We start from the raw sequence: 23,027 nt of genomic DNA, 5'->3' as shown, positions 1-23,027 counted from the left end.
AGCCTAAAAAGAAATAAATAAATAAATAAATAAATAAATAAATAAATAAATAAATAAATAAAAGTGACCTATCCTTTAGGTTAATGCATGGGACTGTTTCTCCCTCCTGTGTGCATCCACGTGGCTAGGGACTCTAAGTTTGCCAAGAAGAAAAAACAAATAGTGAAGAACTAGTCTCTGGAGGACAACTTGAGTCCTAACTCCCTGGTCCTTGTTTTTCTTGCGGTGTGACCCAGAGCAACGATTTGGCCCTTCTGAGCTTCAGGTTCCTCCCATGTAAAACCAGGGAACAGAAATATTATCACAAAGATTAAGTGACTTAATTAAAACAAAGTGGATAGAATAGTACTCTTAAAAGGACTCAGCAAATATTATGTTTAATAATATGCCTGCCCTCACTTCGGCAGGTAAAGGGTACAGGTGTCCAGGGAGCTTACCAGGTCCCTCCCACTGACCCAATGAAAGTTTAGAAACTTTTAGGCAACACCACCCCTCCCAAAACACTTTTATTAAAAAAAAAAAGTAATTACAAACAACCAAAAAACAAAAACAAAACCCACCACAAAACCCGCCTTTCTTTTAAATAACGCGGCATGGAGTGGTTTGGTTTCCACCCTATTGCACGTGGTCCGGCCTGGTTATGAATCAGGAGACTGCTGGGACTGGGGTCTTGCCAAAGAGGTGGGGGCTTGACCTTTGAGGGGAGGAGGCCAGCCCCTCCTGCTCCCTTGAGGTGCAAGAGGCAAAATCTGAGTTCCCATAGCAACCAGGCAGCATATCCCAGTCATCATCTGTCAGGCCCAGCTTTATCTTCCCTGAGGCCCCAGTGGTCACAAGGGGAGTAGGAACTGGAGGGAAGGGCAGAAGAGATGTGGGAAGTGGGAAATCCGACTCCCTGAAACAGAGTCGCGTTAAGGCATTTGGAACAGATAAATTACTTCAGGAAAACCCACCTTCACAGAAGGCTGTGGTAACCAGACACACACACATGCAAGATGGTTTGTGGAACCCTGAAATGGGATGAAAGGAGGCCAGAGTCACGGTGTAGAGCCCCCACCAAAACACACACACACACACACACGGAGTTGCATCCAGGAATCCAGCCCACTGAGGCTAGGATGAGGAAAAGAGCCCCCCAAAGTTTCAGGACCCCAGAATGATTTCCATAATATGATCTAGTTCATTCCACTCCCAGGACCCTGGGGCACAGAAGAGGTTGTGAGGAGGCTCTGGTGGGGCCGGTGCAGGCTCCTTCTCCACTGCAGATGTGTCAATGTCCAGAAAGAAGTCATCCAGACCAGAGTCCCCCAGGTACCGGGAGCTCAGGGCTTCTAAGAAGACTGGATCAGGCTGGGGCAGCACTTCGTTCTGGGAGCCTGGGGGAGCCACTGGATTCTGAGGGGGCTCTGTCTCGTCCATGGACGTCTCCAGTTCCCTGAGAATAGAGCCGATGGTGGCTGACAGGGAGAAGTCCTCTTCGCCCAGGAAGAGGGGCTCAGGGGGCAAGGCAGGTGCTGGAGCCAGGCAGAGCGCGGCCTGGAGCTGCTGGAGGGTATTGTGGATGAGGACATGCCTGCGTAGGCTGGGTGCTCGGGGGCCCAGGCTTCTCTGGACTTTGTCTAAGGAGATTCGAAGCAGGGCTTGCTGGTAGCTCCGCAGGCCTGCTGGACCCCAGTCCCATTTCTCATCCTCCTCTTCCTCCTCTAAATCTGAGTGTTTCCTCTTCAAGCCTCCTACCATGATGCCCTGTAGAGATAAGTGGGGGCAAGTTAGACGCAGCGGGGCTAGTTCAAATCCCAAATCTATAAAATGGGCATAATGTGAATCCTGTAGGGCTGCAGAGGAGATTAAAAGGACTAGAAGAAAATGATGAAGAGAACAAGATCTGGACTGAAACATAGCTGGGTTGCCTGTGTGGTGGTGAACTGTGAATTTGCCTCCTTGGGGCTCAATTACCTCATCTCCAAGACAAGGATCCTGATTCAAGTCACAAAGCTGTTCTTTCTACAATACTCCTCTCTTCCAAAGTGTCACACAGGACAGGGGTGGAGTACGCGGACCTGGACTGGAGGCAGGGAAACCTGGGTTTGAATTCTGCCCTTGACACTGCTCCGCTGCTTGATCTTTGTAAGTTACAGACATCACCTCTCTGGGTCTGTTTCCTTCGGTAAAATGAGGATTGTAAAAATTCTCCCCGTATTCTCAAGGAGCTCCTACGTGTAATATGCACGGGGCCCATCTACAGTTAACCTTAGCCAACATATTCATTCAATATTTTTATCGATTAACTGCCTATTATACTCCAGTCACCTGGAGCCCTGTAGGACACGTATTTGTCCAGACTCTTTTCACAGGGAGGATATTTCTTCTTTGTAAAAAAAAGATTTTATTTATTTGAGAGAGCGAGCATGGGGGATGGGGAGAGAGGGGTTGGGAGAAGCAGACTCCCCATAGACCGCGGAGCTGGAACCAGGGCTCCATTCCAGGGCCGAGATCCTGACCTGAGCCGAAGTCACTTAACGGACTGTGCCACTCGGGCGCTACAGGGAGGCTATTTCTTCCCTTGTCCCGTTCCTAACCGACTGGAAGCACTCCCAAGAGCTGCGAAGGAGCCTCCCTCCTCTCTACCGCTCCTTCGGCTTCCCCCAAAGCGCGCCCCATAGGAAAACTTGCTAAAACTCGACTCACGCCAGGCTCCGCCCCCCTCCGCGGATCTCCATTCAGCAACCCGGCCCGCAACCATTTAGCCCAGGGGCTTCTGGGAAATGTGGGCCCGGAGCCGCCCGGCACGTGCGGTGACACGGAGCGTGCACTACAATCCCCAGAGGGCTCCGCACGCCACAGGGCGGACTCTCCCCCGCCCTCCCTCAGGGCATGCGCACAAGGGCCCGGGGCAGGTGGGGGAAGGGAACCCGGACGTCCAGCTGCCCGGCGCCTGCCGAGCCCCGCCCTCCGCAGCCTCCAGGGCGGCGGGTCTGAGCTCCACGCCCGGAGCGCCCCTCCCCCACTCCAGTCTCCGGCCCTAAAACTGCTTTCTCCCGGTCCTTCGAACCCCAAGAAGGTCCTAGATTCTTCCCCAAAACTGCTCTCGGGTCCAGAGACCCAAGGCCCCAACACGTCGCTCAAAAACTACAAGTGCTCTCCGACCTACTCCGTTCGGGGGACTAATTTTGATACCTTCACCCGTCCACTTTCCCCTATTCTCCCGTCTTTCAAACGCCTTTCGACTTCACCTCCAAACTCTCCCTCTGACTCTAAGACCTGAACGCGGGATTCTCAGCACCTCCTCTCCGCCACTGCGCCTCCCTCACCCAGATTCCTTGCACGTAGTTCTCTCGCTTTTCCAAAGGTCCGGGATCCCAGCCCCAACCCCTCACCCTTTTTCCAGAGCACTCGAGCCCCGAATTCAACCCGCCCGGGGGACCCGAATTGTCCTAATCTTCAGATTTCCTGCCCCAGAAGTTCCTTCCTTGGCTCTCTCGCTTCTCCAAACACCCTGGGTCCCAGCTTCAAAGTCCCTCCACTTGAAGATACTGCCCCCAAAAACTTCGCCTTCAGGCCAGGATCTCGAATTCAGTCTCCAGCCCCCAAACCCCACCAACCCTCTCAGTCACCCTCATCTGCACCCCCCCCGACCCACGCCCAGACCCCGCCCTCACAACTCTCGGGGGCGCGTCTCCACCTCCCCTAACCCAAGGCGAATCTCAAGCCGGGGTGGCCTTTCTCTCTCTCTCTCACCTTAGCCACCAGGTTCGCAATGACCAAGTCCCGGACCGACCGCAGCACCACCAGGGCTGAGTAGCAGCCTCGCTCACCTCCCCCGGGCCTCTCGGTCTGGCCTCCGGCCCACCCAGCCCCGCCCCGGACCCGAACCGCGAGCCGCGATTGGCTGGAGTCCTGCCCGCCGCGGGGCGAGGATTGGCTGGGCGGAGCCACCGGCCGGTCGCCAGGAGACGCCCGCCCCGCCCTCCCTTTTCCTTCCACCCGGGACCTTTTAAAGGATTCCGACTGGCCGGGGGGGCGGGGCCTCGTCTCTAGGGCGGAGGGCGGCGAGGACGTCAGAGCCGCTTCCTTCACCGCAGTCACGGTCCTCGCTCCAAAATCGTCAGCCTCCTCCCTGCCATCCCTTTAGAGCAGGTGAGGACCCCCGTCCGAGGGCGAGGCTGCTTGGCACGCCCCTCCCCTCCCCGCTGGCGGAGGCCGCGCCCCCGGGGCTCCGAGGGCGGACGCTGCGGGGCGGAGGATGACGCAGCTCAAGACCAGCCAATAGTTCGGCGCGGCCTACGTTGCCTGGGCGATCGCAGCCGGGTTCCCGTCTTCCTGCCCCCCCAACAGCTTGCCCCGCGGCCTCTTTCTTCAGCCTCAGGACTTCGCCGCGCGGCCTGCGGTCGTCTCTCCTGCCGCCTCCCCTCCCACCCCCGGCGCCCCATCCTTCGTCGCTCAGGAGGGATGGCACCTCCACGGCTGGGAACTCGTTCCTGGCTCGCCACTGCCCTGGGGACAAAGTCCCAGCTCCTCCCTTTTTCCACAAAGCCCTTCACGGTCTGGCCTGATGCACACTCCTCCTCGCTCCTCGCCTCCTGCGAGGCGGCCCCAGTGATTGAGTTTCCATTTTTCCAAAATGACTTCACGGGCCCGCCACCACCGTAAACCCTGAGATTTTTGTCTGTTTTCTTCCCTGCCTTATCCCCAGTGTTTTAGGTACCATAGCACGTCCTCAAAAATGGCAATAAAGGGCCTCCGGATCTTTAAACTTGCTTCCCACATCCTTCAATTCCCAGGCCGCCGCCTCTCCCCAGAACTCCTCTCAAAAGTTTCCTCCTCCCAGAAGCCCTCCTTTGATGCTCCAGAGTGGGTTAGGCCCCCCATTCTGGGCTGCTCCCGTGTCCCGGGCTCCCCCCCCCCCCCCCCCCCCCCCCGTCCTGGCCCTGACCCCTCTGCCCATGCCTTCCATTCCTGGACCTGGGCGCCCACCGTGGGGGCTGTGGGCCCTGCAGGCACCAACGTTGTATCTGGGTCGCCCAGCGCTTGGTCCATAGCACCACCTAGCACATGGCTGGACACAAAGAAGGCACATTAAATGCCTAATGTGACAGAAAGAGAAAGAGGGCAGGAAAAAAACAGCGCTAGTGCCCTGAAAGCCTGAACCAGTCAGTAATGCCCCACCCCCACGTTTCACCAAGAGGAGGGAGGGAGGCTGTTTTCTCCAGGCTGCCCCTGCGACGGGAGTTAGGCTCCTCAGACCAGTTATTACCGGTTGGAATTTGTCAACCAGTCATCCTGCTGCTTGCAGAAGCAATATAGGATTGGAATGGAATTACAATTTTTTTGAGGGGAAGGGAAAAGATGTTGGGTGGGTAGGTGGGGGAAGCTGGAAATAGGGAGAGAGGACTGGCTCACTCAGACCAGGGAAAGGTGTCTCTGGGGAACATGGGCAGGGGACAGTAGATTCCAAAAAAGGACAGGATGAGGAAGGGATCGTTCTTTCCCCTCCCCCTCCCAAACCTGCCCCTCTTCCAGGGCTCCCCTTCTCACCATGGCCCCACTCTAACCCTGTCTCCAGGTTCCAGCTCTATGCTTCTTTCTGGGTGTCTCTCTCCTCTCCATCATGGACTGTCCATTCTGCTCATGCCCACCCTCGGGCCCCACTCAAGGCCTCCGTCCTGGTACCCTGGGGCTCCAGCCCTTACTCTCGCACGCCTCTGATCCACATTCACATGGCAGCCAAGGGCAGCTTTATAAAACACAAAGCTGGCTGTGCCCCCCCACCCCACCTCTCTCCTGCTCCACTCCTTTCACAGAACCTCAGAATAAAGCTCAGGCTTTTTACAATGATTCTGCACAGGTTAGCTTCCATGTAACAGCCTCTTGGGGATGACCACTCCTCCCCTTGGAGCAAAGTATTATTAACTTGTTGGCTCCTCAAGCTGGGTCAGGTAGCTCCCTCAGCCCTCTGGGCTTCCTCCTTCAGAGCTGTGGCCACTCTGGGTTGTCACTGTCGTGGGCTGGGGTGTCTTCCTCGCAGGACCGTGAGATCTGTGAAGGTAAGGTTGCCCCCCTGGGTCATCACAGTCCTCCCTTGGTCTCTAGCACAGGGCCAGACGAGGAAATGAGTGAAAATCTTACACAGAGGCAGATAGAAACACTGAATCACCCAGACAAAACTGGACAGAGGAAAGAGTCGCAGAGTTGGGGCTTCTAGAATAATTTGAAGCTCTTGACTCAAGATTTATTGCTTCTTTCCTCTGTTCTCCATTTGCCAGAATGCTGTCCTCCTGGACAGGGTCAGAGCCCCTAGTCGTACTGGTGGGAGGGGTAGGTGCAGTGCCCGTTGTACTTATCGGTGGTGAGGCAGCTCAGCATGAAGTGGCCCAGGTCATGTTTGGAGATGACCCTGGAGGGCCCGCGTCCATCCAGGGTTACTGTGTAGGCCCCAGTCAGCGGCTGGTCTCCTGAAAGTGTAAAGACACTGGGTGAAGCTGAGGTCCTTTCCCCTTCCCACAACACGTGGTCGCTCCAGGGTGCTTACAATGTGCCCAGCCCAGAGGGCATAAGAGTCCACAACATGGGACACCTGAGTGGCTTAGGGGTTGAGCGTCTGCCTTCAGCTCAAGGTGTGATCCCGGAATCTGGGATCAAGTCCCCCATCGGGCTCCCTGCGAGGAGCCTGCTTCTCCCTCTACCTGTGTCTGTGCCTCTCTCTCTGTCTCTCTCATGAATAAAATCAATCTTAAAAAAAAAAAAAGTCCATGATGTATGAAACTCTTTCCATGTGCAGGACTCCAGTCTATACCCCTTATTTGATCCGTTTGACAAATCCTTATTGACAGCTGTTATGTGTCAGGGGCTGGGCACCCAGCAAGGAACCAAATGAACAAGAATCCCTGCCCTTTGCATGTAGACATTAGCTGGGAAAAGGCAACAGATAAAGAGAGTGAAATAGACAGTATGTTACAGGGAGAGAAATAAAGCAGGGAATAGGCTAGGAACTATTATTAATTCAATTTTACAGATGGGCAAACTGAATCTGGAAGAGTCACTTCCCAGGGTTGCAAAGGGTGACTTCCCAGTAGCAAAGGCTAGATTTTCTCTAGGTCCTTCCGTCTGGAGGCATAAGTTGGCCAGTAGGAGGGCATCTGTTGGCTTCATTATGATAATTAAAAATCTCTGACTGTGACCAACTTAACTTAGAATCGTTTGGAGCCTACTGGTGCGGGTGTCCCTATTTTATTATTTTTAAAAAGATTTTATTTATTCATTTGACACAGAGAGAGAGCACAAGCAAGGGGAGCAGCAGAGCGAGAGGGAGAAGCAGACTTCCTGCTGAGCAGGGAGCCCTAGGTGGGGCTCAGTCCCAGGACCCCAAGACCATGACTGGAGCTGAAGGCAGACACTTAACTGACTGAGCCACCCAGGCTCCCCTATGAGACATATTTTTTAAAAATGAGATGGAACGGGATCCCTGGGTGGCGCAGCGGTTTAGCGCCTGCCTTTGGCCCAGGGCGCGATCCTGGAGACCCAGGATCGAATCCCACGTCGGGCTCCCGGTGCATGGAGCCTGCTTCTCCATCTGCCTGTGTCTCTGCCTCTCTTTCTGTCTCTCTGTGACTATTGTAAATAAATAAAAATTAAAAAAAAATTAAAAAAAAATGAGATGGAAGATTGTTCTAGATTCAAGGTGACATGGCAACTAAACACATGATCCTTGGTCAGATCATGATTTTGCGGGAAGGGGACGTTGAAATAAATAAATAAATATACACACACTATAAAAATATATATACTACACATGTATTCACATATAAACATTGGATGTATGCATAAATGATAAAGCAAACAGGGCAAATTGTTAATTGATTCTAGATGAAGGATTTATGGATATTCATAAACCTTTAATTTCTTCAAATTTCCTGGAGATCTGTTTTTACACACATACTACCAAAAAAAAAAAAAAAAAAAAAGAAAAGAAAAGAAAAGAAAAAGAAAAACTGGGATGCCTGAGTGGCTCAGTGGTTGAGCATCTGCCTTTAGCTCAGGGCTTGATCTTGGAGTCCCCGGATCGAGTCCTGCATCGGGCTCCTTGCATGGAGCCTGCTTCTCCTCCCTCTGCCTATGTCTCTGCCTCTCTCTGTCTCTCATGAGTAATTAAATAAAATCTTTTAAAAAAAAACTAAAGAAGGTACTCTATGTTAAATAATTTTTAGGCATGATGTATCTGGGCTTCACTTCAAACCCAGGAGGTCAAGAAGTAATATCACTTATCTGTTCAGAGATAAGAAAAACAAGGCTCAGAGGCCACAGGCCTGAAGTCCACACGATGCTGGGGCTGGGATTCCCACCCAGCTTCTCCACCACGGGGCCTTACTGCTGTCGATTCAAAGCTGAGGATTCTAGTCCCAATAGGGCCCTGAACTGAACCTTCTTTGACCCTCTAGAAGGTGTATGCCTCTTCCTGTCAGGTCAGGGGCCCCAGGAGGCAGAGGGCAAAGCAGGGGCACCTGGGTGGCTCAGTGGGTTTGACATCTGCCTTCACTTCAGGTCATGATCTCGGGGTCCTGGGATAGAGTCCCAGTGTCGGGCTCCCTGCTCAGTGGGAAGTCTGCTTCTCCCTCTCTGTTCCTCCCCCTACCCCACTGGTATTCTCTGTCTGTCTCTCCTTTCAAATAAATAAACAAAATCTTAAAAAAAAAATTGCTCTTGCAGTAAGCAGACAAATGTGAAGGAGACACAAATGTCTGGCCTTTGGGCCTTTGGGCTTCCACGCTGCTGTTCCCCTCATCTGCCTCCTTCCCTCAGTGTGTGAGACCATCTCTTTAGGGAATCTGCTCCATAAATGGCTCCCCATTATTCCCTTCTCTGTGCTTTAGTTTCTTCATTCCCCACAGCAGACCTAACAGAAAGAACATCTAGCTTCCTTGTCTCCCTGGCAGAAATGTGAGCCTCATGGGAATGCACTGTGTCACCAGTGCCTGTAAGGGCACACACTCCCTATTCAAGAGACATTGTTGAATGAATGAATGAACAAATGAACGTCTCCTTGCGTCTGACTCTGCATCTCTCTCCAGACGGATTCCAGACCTGGGAGAGAAGAGGGTGTAGGTGTAGTTTACTGCTTCTCTCCACGATGCCACTGTGAAGCATGGTCCCCCTGGATTCGTTCATCCAACAAATATTTACTGAGCATCTGCTCTATGCTAAGCCCTGTTCTGGGCACTGGGAAACATAGTTGTGATCAAAAACAAGACAAAATCCGTGCCTTCAAAGAGTTGACATTCTGGTGATAAAACACCCACTAAATAAAATAGAGAATGATATGCTCCATGTGGTGAAAGGTGAGTCCCCTTCCCTTGAATATGGGCTAGTTCCACTAACTTAATAATAATAATAATAATAATAATAATAATAATAATAGGTTATGTTTTTACATTTCTCAATTTGGGGTGGTTCGCTCAACAGAGAGAGCTGAAAGGGTGTTAGAAAGGGGATAAAAATCAAGCAGGAAAGAGGATAGAAAGTGTAAGACGAACATCTGCGATTTTACACTGGTCAGGATAGGCCTGGCAGGTCTCCCCAGCACACAGGAGGGGGCTGGCTGTTGGTGACCCTGCTGCAAGTCCCAGTCCCACTCACCTATGTGTGGTGGCATCACAGCCACGTACTTCAGGCCTGATTCCTGCAGCACCTTGTGCATCCGGATGTGGTCATCGGTCACAGCCTGAAGTTGTGGGGGCACCTTGGACGGGTCCCACAGAAGGAAGGCTGGGGGGTGGACATAGGTCGCGGTGAGCCAATGCTTGAGGACAGATGGCCAGGCAACACACCCTGCTGGACTTATGCCAGGACAAAACCCTATATGGGCTATCCATTGCCTTCCAATGGATAGGCCTCCCAGCCTGTCCCAGCCTCCTGTCTGATGGCCATAGAAGGGCTCACCCCTTCTGTCCCCACCTGCTCCTGTCTGGTTACCTTCTATCAGGATGGTGACAGCAGCCTCCTCCCTGGACTGCCTGCCTCTGCCCCCACAGTCTGCTCCCCACATGCAGCCAGATGGAGCCTGTGCACATCCAGAGGGTCAGAGCTATGTCTGTGACTGTGTCTCACTCAGGGTGAAAGCAGAGTCCCCACCAGAGCCTCTAAGGCCCCACAAGATCTGGTGCCATCAGCCTCCTGACCTCAGCACCCAACATTCTCCCCTTCGCACGCTGCCCCAGCCTCACTCCCACCTCCAAGTCTTCACAACTGCTGATCCCTCTGCCCTCCCTCAGGTTGCTTCCCTTCCTGGGGAGGATGAGACATAGGGGCAAGGCGTGGAGACCGTAGAGACGAGACAGCCTGGTTTCACAGCCTGCTGTGCCAGTCACAAGCTGTGGAACTCAGATCAGCTGGTGGGCCTCCTTGCACCTCCGTGGCCTTCCATCCAAGGGAGGCATAAGAACAGCTACTATTGGGACGCCTGGATGGCTCAGTGGTTGACCATCTGCCTTCAGCCCAGGGTGTGGTCCTGGGCTCCCCTTGAGGAGTCTGCTTCTCCCTCTTCCTATGTCTCGCCTCTCTGTATGTGTCTCTCATTAATAAATAAATAAAAATCTTTAAAAAAAAAAAAGAACAGCTACTATTAACTGAGCACCTGCCATGTGCCACTAGGAGCATAAACACTCAGAATTTTGTGAGGATTCAGTGGCATTCATCTCTAGGCACTCAGATGGCACCTAGCACATCGTAAGTGCTAGTAAATGCTGTTAGCCTTAACTGTTCCTGTATGAACCCTGTACCCCATCTTGGGTTATTCGAGGCAGCCAGTTGTTTAATGCCCATCTCCTCGTAAATGGGGAGCCCTGTGAGGGTAGAGACCTGGCTGTGTATGCCCGGCTCTGTCATTTCCTCTAGGAGGCTCTCCCTTCCCCCTCGGGCTGGGTCTGGTGCCGCTGCTGGGCTTCTCCGCTTAGGACCCTGATCCCTCTGCCTGTGCCCCTGCATCTTGGCCCTGACTATTCCGGCCTGTCATGTGAAATGCTGGGCGTGTTCACTACTTCTGTCCCATCTATGAGACCCCTGAGTGGAGGGCGCAGGGCTGTACTGGTCACCACTGTGTCCCGGGCATCACCTGGGAAGGTTCATGTACACAGTTAGTGCTCAATAAATCCTCAACTTGGGATGGCTCTGATGCCACTTGGCAGAAGCCCTTTGGCTGCCTGTCCACTGCCTACCCCCCCTTCAGTCCCATCCCTATGACCCGCCACCCACCCGAGGTGCAGGCCACGACCTTGTCCACACCATGGGCCTTCATGGCCATCACAATGTTCCGGGTGCCCTCGGACATAACTGTGGTAGGACCTTAGAGGGGATAGAGAGTGGCTGTCACTAGCAGGTGGCGGTGGTGGCAAGGGTGGCAGGGGCGGGGCCGGGGGCGGGGGTGGTGCTGGGGGCCGAGGCACGGGGGTGGGCCGTGGGCAGAGAGGGGGCCCAGTACTGAGGTCATTGCGGGTGCCCAGCAGTATGATGACAGCATCCTGTCCAGCCACAGTCTTGTCTACATTGGCCGCATTCAGAACGTCACCCACTACCACGTGGGCCGGCTGGGGCCCCTCTGGGGGCAGCCTGGAGGCATCCCGCACCAGCACTGTCACCTCGTAACCTGTGGGCAAAGAAGGCAGAGAGACAGGTCAGTGGGCTTGTGGGCTGGCACCCCCAGGCTCCAGGAGCTGGGTCTGGGAGGGTGCCACAAACCCTCAAATCCATCCCCCAGGTCCCCGGTGATGGGGCAATACCCTTCATGCTGGGTCATAAATACCCTGCCACTAAGGACCCCCCGCCAGCATGCCCCAGACTTCTCCACTCTCCAGCAAGTAAAAGGTTAAAGTCTGGCATCACACTGATCTATGCCCCCCCATCCATGGTCCTGGAGGAAACTGAGGTACAGTAGAAGATGTGAGTTGCCCAAAGGTTGCCCAATGCTGGGACTGGACCCCAGGCCTACTTCTGAAGGGTTGGGCCAGGTTAAAGTGGTCATTAAGGATTTTGAACATCTTCTTTTGAACATCTTCTCCCCAAGAATTTTGAGTAACTCTGTGTCCCACACATACACACCCATTTTAAGGTTTACAACCAACATGTTTCTTCCTTTGTTCTAAACAATGGCAAAAGATGTTAATGTTTGAGTGTATGGAAATGATGATGTAAAAAAATTATTAGGGGACACATGGGTGGCTCAAGTGGTTAAGCATCTGCCTATGGCTCAGGTCATGATCTCAGGGTCCTGGGATAGAGCCCGGCATTTGGTTCTCTGCTCAGCAGGGAGTCTGTTTCTCCCTCTCACTCTGCCTTCAGCTCTGCCTACTTCTTCTTCTCTCCTCTCTCTCTCTGTCAAGTAAATAAATAATTCTTTTTCTTTAAGATTTTATTTATTTATTCATGAGAGACAGAGAGAGAGGCAGAGGCACAGGCAGAGGGAGAAGCAGGCTCCACCCAGGGAGCCCGATGTGGGACTCGATCCCAGGACCCTGGGATCATGCCCTGAACCAAAGGTAGATGGTAGATGCTCAACCACTGAGCCACCCAGTTGTCCCTGAATAAATAATTCTTAAAAAAAGAAAAAAATGATTAATTGTCTCTGTTATGGACTAAATGTTTATGCCTCCCCAACCCCACCAAATTCATATACTAAAGCCCTAACTTCCAATGTGAGGGTATTTGGAGATGGGGCCTTTGGGAGGTAATTAGGTTTTGATGAGGTCATGAAGGTGGGGCCCCATGAAGGGGTTAGTGTCTTTTACAAGAAGAGGAAGAAGGGCATCTGAGTGGCCTGGTCAGTTAAGCATCTGACTTTTTTTTTTTTTTTTTTTTTTTTAAGATTGATACCTTATCTTGGACTTCTCAGTCTCCAGAACAATGAGAAACAAATGTCTATTGTTTAAGCCACCAGCCTATGCTATTTTGTCATAGCAGCCCAAGCTCACTAAGACAGCCTCTACATATCATCCTTGTGGTAAGTGAACCAGAGCTCCTTTGAGAAAGGGCTGATTGCTGGCCTGCGACAGGGAAAGGACAAGATGAGCCTGGAAATATATATATATTCCAGTGCCCCAAGCCTGGAATATCTTGTACTGTCAGCTGCTAAGGCCGCGCTTAACAAATGATGCGGCCATACTGAAAGGACACAGGAGCCACTTGAAGGGGTTCTCATTGGAAAAATCAGGGACAATATGATTTGTCCAAAAGAATATTGATGACAAAGAATCAAAACACATGAAATACTTTAAAATCTGTGAGTTCATAATAAACTAACAAAGAAACCTCATGGCACATCACAGCTATCAGAGGATTGATTCATTATTCAGAAAATGAGAGAAGGAAAAACAAAATTGTTTCACTTCTGTCATCATGTATTTCAGAAATAAATAAGGGGGGTCACCTGGGTGGCTCAGTGGTTGAGCATCTGCCTTTGGCTCAGTTCATGATCCTGGGGTCCTTGGGGTCAAGTCCTGCATCGGGTTCCCTGCAGGGAGCCTGCTTCTCCCTCTGCCTATGTCTCTGCTCTCTCTGTGTGTCTCTCATGAATAAATACATGAAATCTTAAAAAAAAAAAAATGATGGGCTAGGGTCCCACGTTGGAGAGTGGAGCCCCCATACCAACGCCATGCCGGACAGCTTGGACAAGGACATGTATGCACCCCAAGCCCCAATGCCACATGCTGGTGCTTCACCGCAGGCCTTCACTCCCCATATTTGATGAAGACCTTTGACCTCCTTCCGAACTGCCCAGAACCCTAGTGAGAGTTTATACAGCAGTAGCATGAAATGCAATGGAGAAGAGACTATGAAGTTGATCAAGAAAATTGTCAACTGGGGATCCCTGGGTGGCTCAGCGGTTTAGCGCCTGCCTTTGGCCCAGGGTGTGATCCTGGAGTCCCAGGATAGAGTCCTGTGTTGGGCTCCTGGCATGGGGCCTGCTTCTCCTTCTGTCTGTGTCTCTGCCTCTCTCTCTCTCTCTCTCTCTCTCTCTCTCTCTCTCTCTCTATCATGAATAAATAAATAAAATATTAAAAAAAAAAAGAAGATTGTCAACTTATTCAGAAAAGGTTGAAGGCCTGTCAACAACGGGAATGTGAGAACTGCGGACAGGACTGTGCCAAGTAGCTGGAGCAGTTCACCCAGGTAGCCAAGGCCTACCAGAACCCCGTATCACAACCGGGGTGGGGGTGGGGAAGGCATTATTCTTCCAGGAAGTGCCTGGCAAAACAGAAGTAGCATATGCCAGCAGACAGAAAAGCTGCGAAAGAAGCCACCACTGTCTAAGGCAGCACCCAGAGCTCCTTCACGTGACTATTATTAAAATAAAGAGTAATATTAAACCTGTTTCTGGTATTGCCTTCAGCTCCCAACCTTGAGATACTGATGAGCTTTTTATTATTATTATTATTTTTTTAAATTCATCTCATTGACTCTATCTCCCTTCAAATCCAGCTACTGCTGAACTTGTAAGAGAAATAAACAAAAGGCAATATTAAAAAACAAATGATGGGATATGTGAACACTCTGGAACAATGATGATGATAATAAGGATCATGTTTACACACTTTACATATATGAACTCATTTAATGCTCAAAGTAACCCTGGGTTTGAATTACAGCCCCACGACTAACTAGCTGTATGACAATGGGCAAGTCACTTAGCCTCTCTTGGCCTTAGGACCTTCATTTATAAAGTGACACTAGTAGTAGTCTACCTTACAAGGTTAATGTAGGTTTAAATAATGTATCTAAGTGTTAAGGCAGTCAGTTGACTTTTGGAAAGGGTGCCAGGACAATTCTTTTTTTTTTTTTTCCTATGGGGGAAAGAATAGTCTTTTCAACAAATGGTGCTGGGACAACTGGATACGCATTTGTAAAAAGAATGAGGTCAGATCCCTAGCTCACACCAAATATGAAAATAAACTCAAAACGATCAAAGACCTAAATGCGAGAGCTAAAACTATTTTAAAAATCTTAGAAAAAACGTAAGTATAAATCTTTGTGAGTTTGAATTAGGCAACAGTTTCCTGGCTATGACATGAAAAACACAAGCAACAAAAGAAAACACAGACACACTGATATCATCAAAATTAAGAACTTGTGTGCTTCAAGGACACCATCGAGAAAGTGAAAGGATAATCCACAGAATGGGAGGAAACTTTTGCAAGTCATATATCTGGTAAGGGACTTGTATTTAGACTATATAAAGAACTACAACTCAGTAATAAAAAGATGGCTAACCCAATTAAAAATTGGGCAGAATAACTGAATAGACTTCTTCAAAGGGGATACACAAATGGCCAACGAAAACTCAGAAAGATACTCAACATCATTGGTCATTAGGGAAATAGAAACCGAAACCACAATGAGAGGGACACCTGGGTGGCTCAGTGGTCCTGGGATCCCTCCTTTCCACACTCCAGAGCCAGCCAGTGAATTGGCCAAGGGGTCACGGTGTCCAGACAAATTGTACCCATGTCATGATCGTCCACAACAGATTAGGGAAGCTGAGGCCCCGAGCCTGGGAAGAACATGCTCTGGTATGGTGGGAGTGGAACCCAGCCTTTTCTGCCAGAGACACATGTTCACTCACAAGCCTTGCCTGCCACACATACACACCCATACACATGGGGGGACCCAGCCCCACCCCCACAGCCAGAAACCCACCAGTTCTACCCAATGGCAACATTAGTTGAGTGCTTCCTGTATACCTGGGATTGTTCTTGGTGCTTTCCAAGAAGCCATTTAATAATCAGTGAGCCTGGGACACCTGGGTGGCTCAGTGGTTGAGCATCTGCCTTTGAATCAGGTCCTGACCCCAGGGTCCTGGATTGAGTCCTTCATCAGACTCCCCACAGGGAGCCTCCTTCTCCCTCTGCCTATGTTTGCCTCTCTCTGTGTGTCTCTCATGAATAAATAAATTAAATAACAAACACCCATAGCAAGATACAAGTTCAAACCCACTAGAATAGACAGACAATAAATGTTGGTGCACATGTGGAGAAATTGAAACCCTCATACACTACTGATGGGTGTATTGAATGCTGCAGCTGCTTTGGAAAACCGTCTGGTAGTTCCTCAAAGGGATAAACATAGAGTTACCATATGACTCAGCCTTTCCACTCCTAGGTATATGCTCAAAAGAAGTGAAAACATACATTCACACAAAACTTGATCATTTAAGTCCATGGGGCATTATTATTCATAATGGCCCCAAATAGAAACAATCCAATGTCCATCAGCTGCATGGATAAGGGATGCCTGGGTGGCTCAGTGGTTGGGCATCTGCCTTCAGCTCAGGGTGTGATCCTGGGGTCCCGGGATCGTGTCCCGCATCGGGCTCTCTGCATGGAGCCTGCTTCTCCCTCTGCCTGTGTCTCTGCCTCTCTCTCTCTCTGTGTCTCTCATGCATAAGTAAATAATGCCCAGTGCCCCCATCCTGTGTGACCAACTTTCATAAGGGAATGACACAAAGCCTGTGTTGTACTCACACATCAGGGAACGGTGGGGGCTTCCAGGATGCCAGTGTGGGCATCGGTTAACTACCAATGGTTAAAGTGGGCCCTAGTAAGTTGTGGGTATTCTGGGGGAGAAAAATGTTCTCCTAGAGAGTAAGAGCTTTGACACAGGCTCTGTAAAAGGGTGCCCATTAGTGTTCTATTTTTGCTGATTAGTGACATTTATTGAGAAACTTATATGCCAAGTGCTGTGCTAAGCACTTTCTACAGATGAATGGTATTTTTTTTCCAAGATTTTTTTTTTAACACAATCCACATTTAAATGTAAAATTCAATAACCAGATGTGCATGTACCTAGTGGCTACCATCCCAAACAAGAGTGGTTTAGAATTCACAGATTTTAACCTTTAGAAAAAAGAGTGTCTTTAAGGTACTTCCAAAAATCCCTTACTTAATATTTTTCTGTCAATATTTCATTTTGAAATAAATTCACACATATAGGAAAGTTGTAAGACCTCAATTCTCATGCTTGCCTTTGCTTTATCTTTGTGTGTGTATAATATATAACATACATAATTGTATATATGTGTATATAAATACATTTATACACAAACATATGTTACATATATATGTATGTGTGTGTATATATATATATATATATATATTTTTATTTATTCTTAACTATTTGAGAGTAAGTTGCAGAGATCATGCCCCTTAAAAGCTTTTTTTTTTTTTTAATCTCAACCCACGGTACAAAATGGATTTCAAAGCCTAACCTAGTACATACAAATCCATGCATATATAATTGAAAGAAGTTTCATAAAACCAATATTCAACATGCAATACACTCTGACACTTTTATGACCAATTAAGTATATCTCAGAACTCACTATGACCCACAGTTTGAAAAGCCCCAAATTGCAATAAGCCTAAAAGGTATTATTACATGCCTATTTTGAAGATAGAGAAATTGGGGCAATTTTAGGCAACTAAGCCATGGCTATGAGTTCACTTAGTCAAAAGAAGGCTTATTGGGCACCAACTATGTACTGGACACAGTTCCATGAATTTCCCATATATTATCTCACTTAATCATCGCTAGCACCCCTCAGGAAGTACTACTAGTTTTAGCTCCGCTTTCCAGCTATCTAGGCACACAAATGACAAGAGATTTGACAACGTAGTAAATGGTAAGTGGTAGAGCTGGGATTTGAATGCGGGCAGGCTGGTACCAGCCTATAGAATCACCGAGGTAAATAAAACTCTAGCTCAATGAAGCTAGAGTTTCCTTTTTCTGATGGGGACAGGGAAGCTCAGAGGTTCACTGTGGATCTGAAGAGACTTGTCAGAGCCACCGGGAGAAGGTAAGGGCCTCGCCCAGGCCTCAAAACTCAATTCCCTGGGGTGCAGTCCCACTGGTGACCAGCAGGGTGGACAAGTGCAATTCAGTGGAATTCAGGATTAAGGTTAAGGTGGTAACATGGGAATCCACATCCTCAGGGTGACTCAGCATCTCTCAACTTCTCCCTCTTACTTCCTCCTCCAGAAATGCTTATCCACAAATTTCTTTCTCCTCCCACCCCCTCCCCCAACAAATCAAGATCCTTACTAGGTCTTCTTGGAGAAGGGGAGAGTAGTGGGCGGGATGAGGAATTGTTAGGCAAGTTCGAAGAGGGTGGGCTGGGCTACAAGACTACAGAGAGTGGGATCCTGGCACCCTCCACCCTGTTGGGGCACCCAGATAGTCGAAATCTTCAGAGTCACTGAGGCTAGCAAGGGTGGGGCCCTATATCTGGAAGTCACAGGCCCCAAGCAGGGTTGGTGAAGTCTGAATGGCGGAGGCAGGAGGGGAGGCTGCGGGATGTTTATCCCCTCTCCTGAGACAACTGAGAATTTCCAGCTCTCATCCACTTTCCCAAGACCAGCGCCCAAGTCTTCACCAATGTCTCCGCTCGCTGTCCTCTTTCCATTAGGTGCTCACAGCAACTCCTCCCCCAGCCTTCTCAACTTCCAGCCTTGGCACCCAGGCCTGGAGCCGGTGGACTTTGGGCAGTTAAGAGCACAGGTTGGGTTCAAATCCCAACACCACCACTTTCCAGCTGTCTGATAGTGGGGAAGTCAGTTTCTGGGCCTCAGTTTCCTCTTCTGTCAAGTGAGGCGATCCTCCTTATCACCGCACATGAGCCCTCTGAGGATTTAATACCGGTGAAGAGCGGTAGGTGCTAGGAGGCAAGCCGCTCCCTGGCTTAGTAAGCCCTCGCTGGGTGCGCTAACCACCACCCCAATTACAACAACGTTTCATAAGCGCATGGTATCTAAACCTGTCACTGGAGTCCCCCTGCCTCCCAAGGCCAATCCCTAGTCCTTGGACTCACATAAAATTGGATCTCACAGCGTCCCCCACTTCTGTCCCCGTCGCCACCTGCCTTGCCCCTAGGTCACAAACCAAAGCACTGATGGCCCAACCAGCCTCACCCGGGTCCCAGGGTGCCCCTTCCTAATGCGCTGCCTGTGCACCCCGTGACATCCCCCGCCCGCCCCAGCTCATGCCTGCTTGCACCGCCTGCGCCAGGGTGGTGAGCCCGGTCCTGCCCGTGGCACCGAAGATGGCAATCTTCTTGACGGCCATTCTGCGGAGTCGTGGGGGTGCGAGGCCACGGAGTTGCACGACGCGCGGGAACCAACTGGCTGCTGGGCCGCCTTCTCCGTCCCTCTCGCGCGGGAGGGACGGGGCGGGCCGGGCACAGAAGGCCACGCCCCCACCGCCTGCGGGCCCAGCAGGCCACGCCTCCAGCCGGGGAGAGCGCGGGGGGCGGGACAGCAGGCTGCCCGCCTCCGCCGGCCGCCCAGCACCGCCCCCTCCGCCTGCCGCTCGGCCTGGGAGGCGTGGCCGCATCCGGCCAGCTGGGAGGAGCGTGGGTGGGCCCGATGCCCCGCCTCTGCGCTCGAGCCGGGGGCGGGCCGAAGCTCGGGCCACGCCCACCGACCTCTCCCAGCTCACGCCCCCCCTCCTAGGGCCTGACGCTGACCGGGGACTCACACTGTGCCCCAAGGCTTTCCGGAAGCTACTAGGGTAGAAAGTGAGGCAGGGTGTGACACTGTAACCGTGTGTGCCCCTGTGCCCCTGTGGGACTGTGTGAGTAACCCCGGGGGAGAACAAGATTGTGGATGACACCACGTGCCATTCTCTGTGTAGCACTGTGTTAATACAATAGGAGACGGTGTGTGACACCCCGTGTGGCAAGCATTGATGCTGTTCCTTTGTGACCTTGGGGAGCCACTGTGGGTGACACTGTGTCAGTCTGTGATGCTGTATGCATTCATGAAGCTGGGGGATATGGTGTGGGACATGTGTGAGATGTGTTTTATGGGAGTGTGCGACTGTTAGACAGTGTATGACACCCATGTGTCATGTAAGGATGTGTGACTGTGACCTATTTGAGTGTGTGGTAGTGGGTATTAACTGTTGTTGTGATGCTGTTTGTGACCTCTTGTGACTGGATGAGAGTGTGACAGCACAGGACGTGTGACATGTGAGTGTGTGACTGATGTGACAAGTTTGAGTGTGTAAAAAAGTGTGTGACCTGTGCGATTGCGAAGCTGCGTGTGACCTGTGGGTATATGACACTCTCTGTGACCCCACGGGAGTGTGCGACAGTGTATGACATCCGCGTGCTTGTGTGTGACACGGCGTGGGTGGTGGTGGCACTATTTGAGTGTGCCACTACGTGTGATGCTGTCGGGCACTGTGCCAATGTGGGACCCCATGTGAGCGTGTGACTGCGTGTCAGTCTGAATGTTTGACTCTGCGTGACCCTGTGGGGGTGATACTGCGTGAGTGTGTGGCTGTGGGTGATGTTTGCGACGCTGCATGTGACCCTGGTGTGTGTGTGTGCCCGTGTGGGAGTGTGTGACCCCGGGAGAGTGCGTGGCCGTGTGTGACGCTGCCTCCGGCCCCGCGAGCGCCGTGGCTCGGAGTGTCACCGCGCGTGGGCCAGCGCTGCGGGCGGCCGAGGCGGCGGGGGACCGCGGGCGGGAGGGGGTCCCGGGGGCGCGCCGAGCGCGGCGGCCGCGCGAGCGGGGGAGGCGCGGCGGCGGCGGCGGCGGCGGCGCATGCGGATCTGGTCGAGCGGCGGGGCCGGCGGGGCCGAACGGAGCCGGGCCGGGCCGGGCCGGGCCCCGGACGCCGACGCGGAGGGCGGTCGTCGCTGCGAGCAGCGGGGACGGCGGCACCGGCGGCCGCGGGCCCAGGTGAGCGGCGTTGGGGGATGGCCCCTCCCTGCAGCATCTCCCCACCTGCCCGAGCATCCCTCCCCCGCGCGCTGTGGGCTTGGCCTGAGCCCGAGGGTCTCCGGGCTGGAGGAGGGGAGCGGTCCAGGGCAGAACGAGCCCTCCACCCCTCAGCCCTGTCAGCCTCCGCGCCATGCGTGGGTCTTCCACCCAGGCCTTGTCCTGCCCGGGCCCCCTCCTTGCGGAGCAGTGACTAGACTGCAGGGAGAGAAAGGCGCGGCCCTGGAAGGGTTAAAGCATCGATTTCCACCCCCAGCCTCGAGCCTTTGCTGGGGCCGCAGGACACCTCTTTCCACCTCCTCCATCTCCTTCTCCTCCCTTCCTTCTCCATTCAACGGCGGCGTAATGGCCAGACCCTTCCCGGACTGACTGCTTACCAAGTGCTAAGTGCCTCCCCATCCCTAAGTATCCTTCACTGAGGAAACAGTTGTGATCATCTCTTAACAGGGAGGGAAACTGAGGCAGAGAAGCCAAGTGAAAGATGGATTAAAAATACCGCGAGAGTAAAGCAGAGCTTGAACTTACTTCTGTCTGACTCCAGCATAGTAGGCACTTTGATTTGCTAAGATAGGTGGCCAGAGGATGAATAATAATAGCAAGGACCATATATCAAGGCTTGTATGTACTAGATACCATGTACCCTGCATTATTAACTCATTTCCTCTACAAACATCTGTAGGCAATGGGCACTGTTATCATTACCATTCTACAGATGAACAAACTGAGGCCTAGAGAGAGGGTGACTGGCCAAGGTCACACAGGTGGTAAGTAGCCATGCACTCACTTATAGCTTTCCATGGAAGGAGAGAAGAATAGCAGTGGATTTTGGAGTGTCCACCCAAAGGGATAGTCTCCACTACACTGACCAAGACTGGACCCTGCTTTCCTACAATCTGGTGGGTTATCAACTGTCAGAATCTTCGCGAAGAACACTGATCTTCCCGCAATTCCCCCGTTTCTTAGTTTTGGTATCAGGGGGCCTGGAGGGAGGAGGAGATGAATCTGGTGTCGCCCACCCCCTTAAATTTCATATTTGCAATCCGGCAGTGTTCTAGAGCCTAGCTCTGGATCAGACAATATGTCAGCTAGCTGTTGCCACAATAATGCTGCATAAGGAACCAGCCCCAAACTCAGTGTCTTAAAACACTGAGCATTTATTTAATCATCGAGTTTAAAGTCAGTGACTGAGGCTGGGCTCAGCTGGGCAGTTTTGCTGATCTGAGCTGGGCTTATTCACATGTTGGGATGCGGGGTTTGGGAGTGGTGTTGACTATTGGCTCCTGGACCTGGCCTTGGCTTTGGTGACTGGAGCCTTACACCTGGACTGTGCTGACACTATTTTTCTCACGGTCCCAATCAAGCACAAGCAAAAACATGCAAAGTCTCTTGAGTTTCAGGTTCAGAATTCACCAGTACTTCCACCTGATTCTGCTGGTCAAAGCTAGTCATGTGACCCAACCCAGAGTCAAGGTTGCGAGGAGATGCTCTTCCACTTTTCTCATCCCTACAGTAGAAGAACACTCAGGAGTTATATGGCAAAGGGTGTGGTTATAAGGATGAAGAACTGAGGCTGTTTAATGCAATCATTTGATCAGAGTACCTGCACTTGAACTCTGGCTACCCACTAGCTTTGCAACTTTGGGCTTGACTTTCTTCCTCTAGTGCTCAATATGTGTTCGTTCTTGTTCTTACTGTGTTGGAGAGTTTTACTGATAACAGCGTCATCATTCTAACAATAATACAGGGACAATGTACGCTAGACACTACTCTGTGCCAAGTGCTAGGCTGGGTGCTTTAGCACAGCCCTATGAAATGGTCAGGGCCAATGTTACTGTCAGTGGTATTATGTCCATTTGAAAGACAGGGAAAACTGAGGATAAGGGAGTGGACAGGACTCACAGTCAGTCACTGTTAGAAGTGGGACCTCTGTGCTCAGGCCGTGTCTCTAGTCTAACATGCCTCTGCTCCTCCCCAGGTCTCACCTTCCCCGATGGCGCAGATACCAGGGGAAGTGGACAACATGGAGGGCCTCCCGGCCACTAACAACAACAACCCTGCAGCCCGCTGGGAAAGCCCTGATCGGGGCTGGGAGCGGGAGCAGCCAGCAGCCTCCACGGCAGCCGCCTCGCTCTTTGAGTGCTCCCGGATCAAGGCCTTGGCAGGTACCTGGAGGAGGACTGGGGTGGAAGGAAGAAGAGAGGGAAAGAAGAAGGCTGCTGGGGTGTCAGTGCTTGAGAATCTTGGTGGCCTAGAGGATGGGAAGAGAGT

General features: G+C 51.5%; 3 protein-coding genes across 5 annotated transcripts in view; 1 reads left to right on the top strand and 2 right to left on the bottom strand.

The window, feature by feature from the left end:
• Positions 1-361: 361 nt before the first annotated feature.
• On the bottom strand, positions 362-3,884 carry SERTAD3 (SERTA domain containing 3). 2 transcript variants are annotated; one of them, XM_055309553.1, is made up of 3 exons: positions 3,739-3,842; positions 1,957-2,065; positions 362-1,746 (listed from the first exon to the last, which is right to left on the bottom strand). In XM_055309553.1, exon 3 carries the CDS (start codon positions 1,738-1,740, stop codon positions 1,144-1,146), a length of 597 nt encoding a protein of 198 aa, XP_055165528.1. In that variant the 5' UTR covers positions 1,741-1,746; positions 1,957-2,065; positions 3,739-3,842; the 3' UTR covers positions 362-1,143. The 2 variants fall into 2 exon arrangements, with proteins under 2 accessions (XP_055165528.1, XP_055165527.1); XM_055309552.1 differs by lacking the exon at positions 1,957-2,065 and having other exon boundaries at positions 3,739-3,884.
• Positions 3,885-6,184: 2,300 nt separating this feature from the next.
• BLVRB (biliverdin reductase B) lies at positions 6,185-19,197 on the bottom strand. 2 transcript variants are annotated; one of them, XM_055311746.1, is made up of 5 exons: positions 19,020-19,195; positions 11,471-11,635; positions 11,245-11,334; positions 9,631-9,759; positions 6,185-6,452 (listed from the first exon to the last, which is right to left on the bottom strand). In XM_055311746.1, the coding sequence occupies exons 1-5, from the start codon at positions 19,096-19,098 to the stop codon at positions 6,295-6,297; spliced, it is 621 nt and encodes a 206-aa protein (XP_055167721.1). In that variant the 5' UTR covers positions 19,099-19,195; the 3' UTR covers positions 6,185-6,294. The 2 variants fall into 2 exon arrangements, with proteins under 2 accessions (XP_055167721.1, XP_055167723.1); XM_055311748.1 differs by lacking the exon at positions 11,245-11,334 and having other exon boundaries at positions 19,020-19,197.
• A 2,412-nt stretch (positions 19,198-21,609) lies between these two features.
• The window catches only part of SPTBN4 (spectrin beta, non-erythrocytic 4), a 76,323-nt gene continuing 74,905 nt past the window's right edge, over positions 21,610-23,027 (top strand). The window contains exons 1-2 of the mRNA XM_055311512.1: positions 21,610-21,655; positions 22,735-22,921. Of these exons, the coding sequence (XP_055167487.1) occupies positions 22,750-22,921 (172 nt within the window). The 5' untranslated portion in view covers positions 21,610-21,655; positions 22,735-22,749. The remainder of the gene's footprint in view (positions 21,656-22,734; positions 22,922-23,027) is intronic.

Source organism: Nyctereutes procyonoides, unplaced genomic scaffold (genome assembly GCF_905146905.1).
Source record: "Nyctereutes procyonoides isolate TBG_1078 unplaced genomic scaffold, NYPRO_anot_genome, whole genome shotgun sequence".
NCBI lineage: Eukaryota > Metazoa > Chordata > Mammalia > Carnivora > Canidae > Nyctereutes > Nyctereutes procyonoides.
This window is presented reverse-complemented; position numbering and strand designations above follow the sequence as displayed.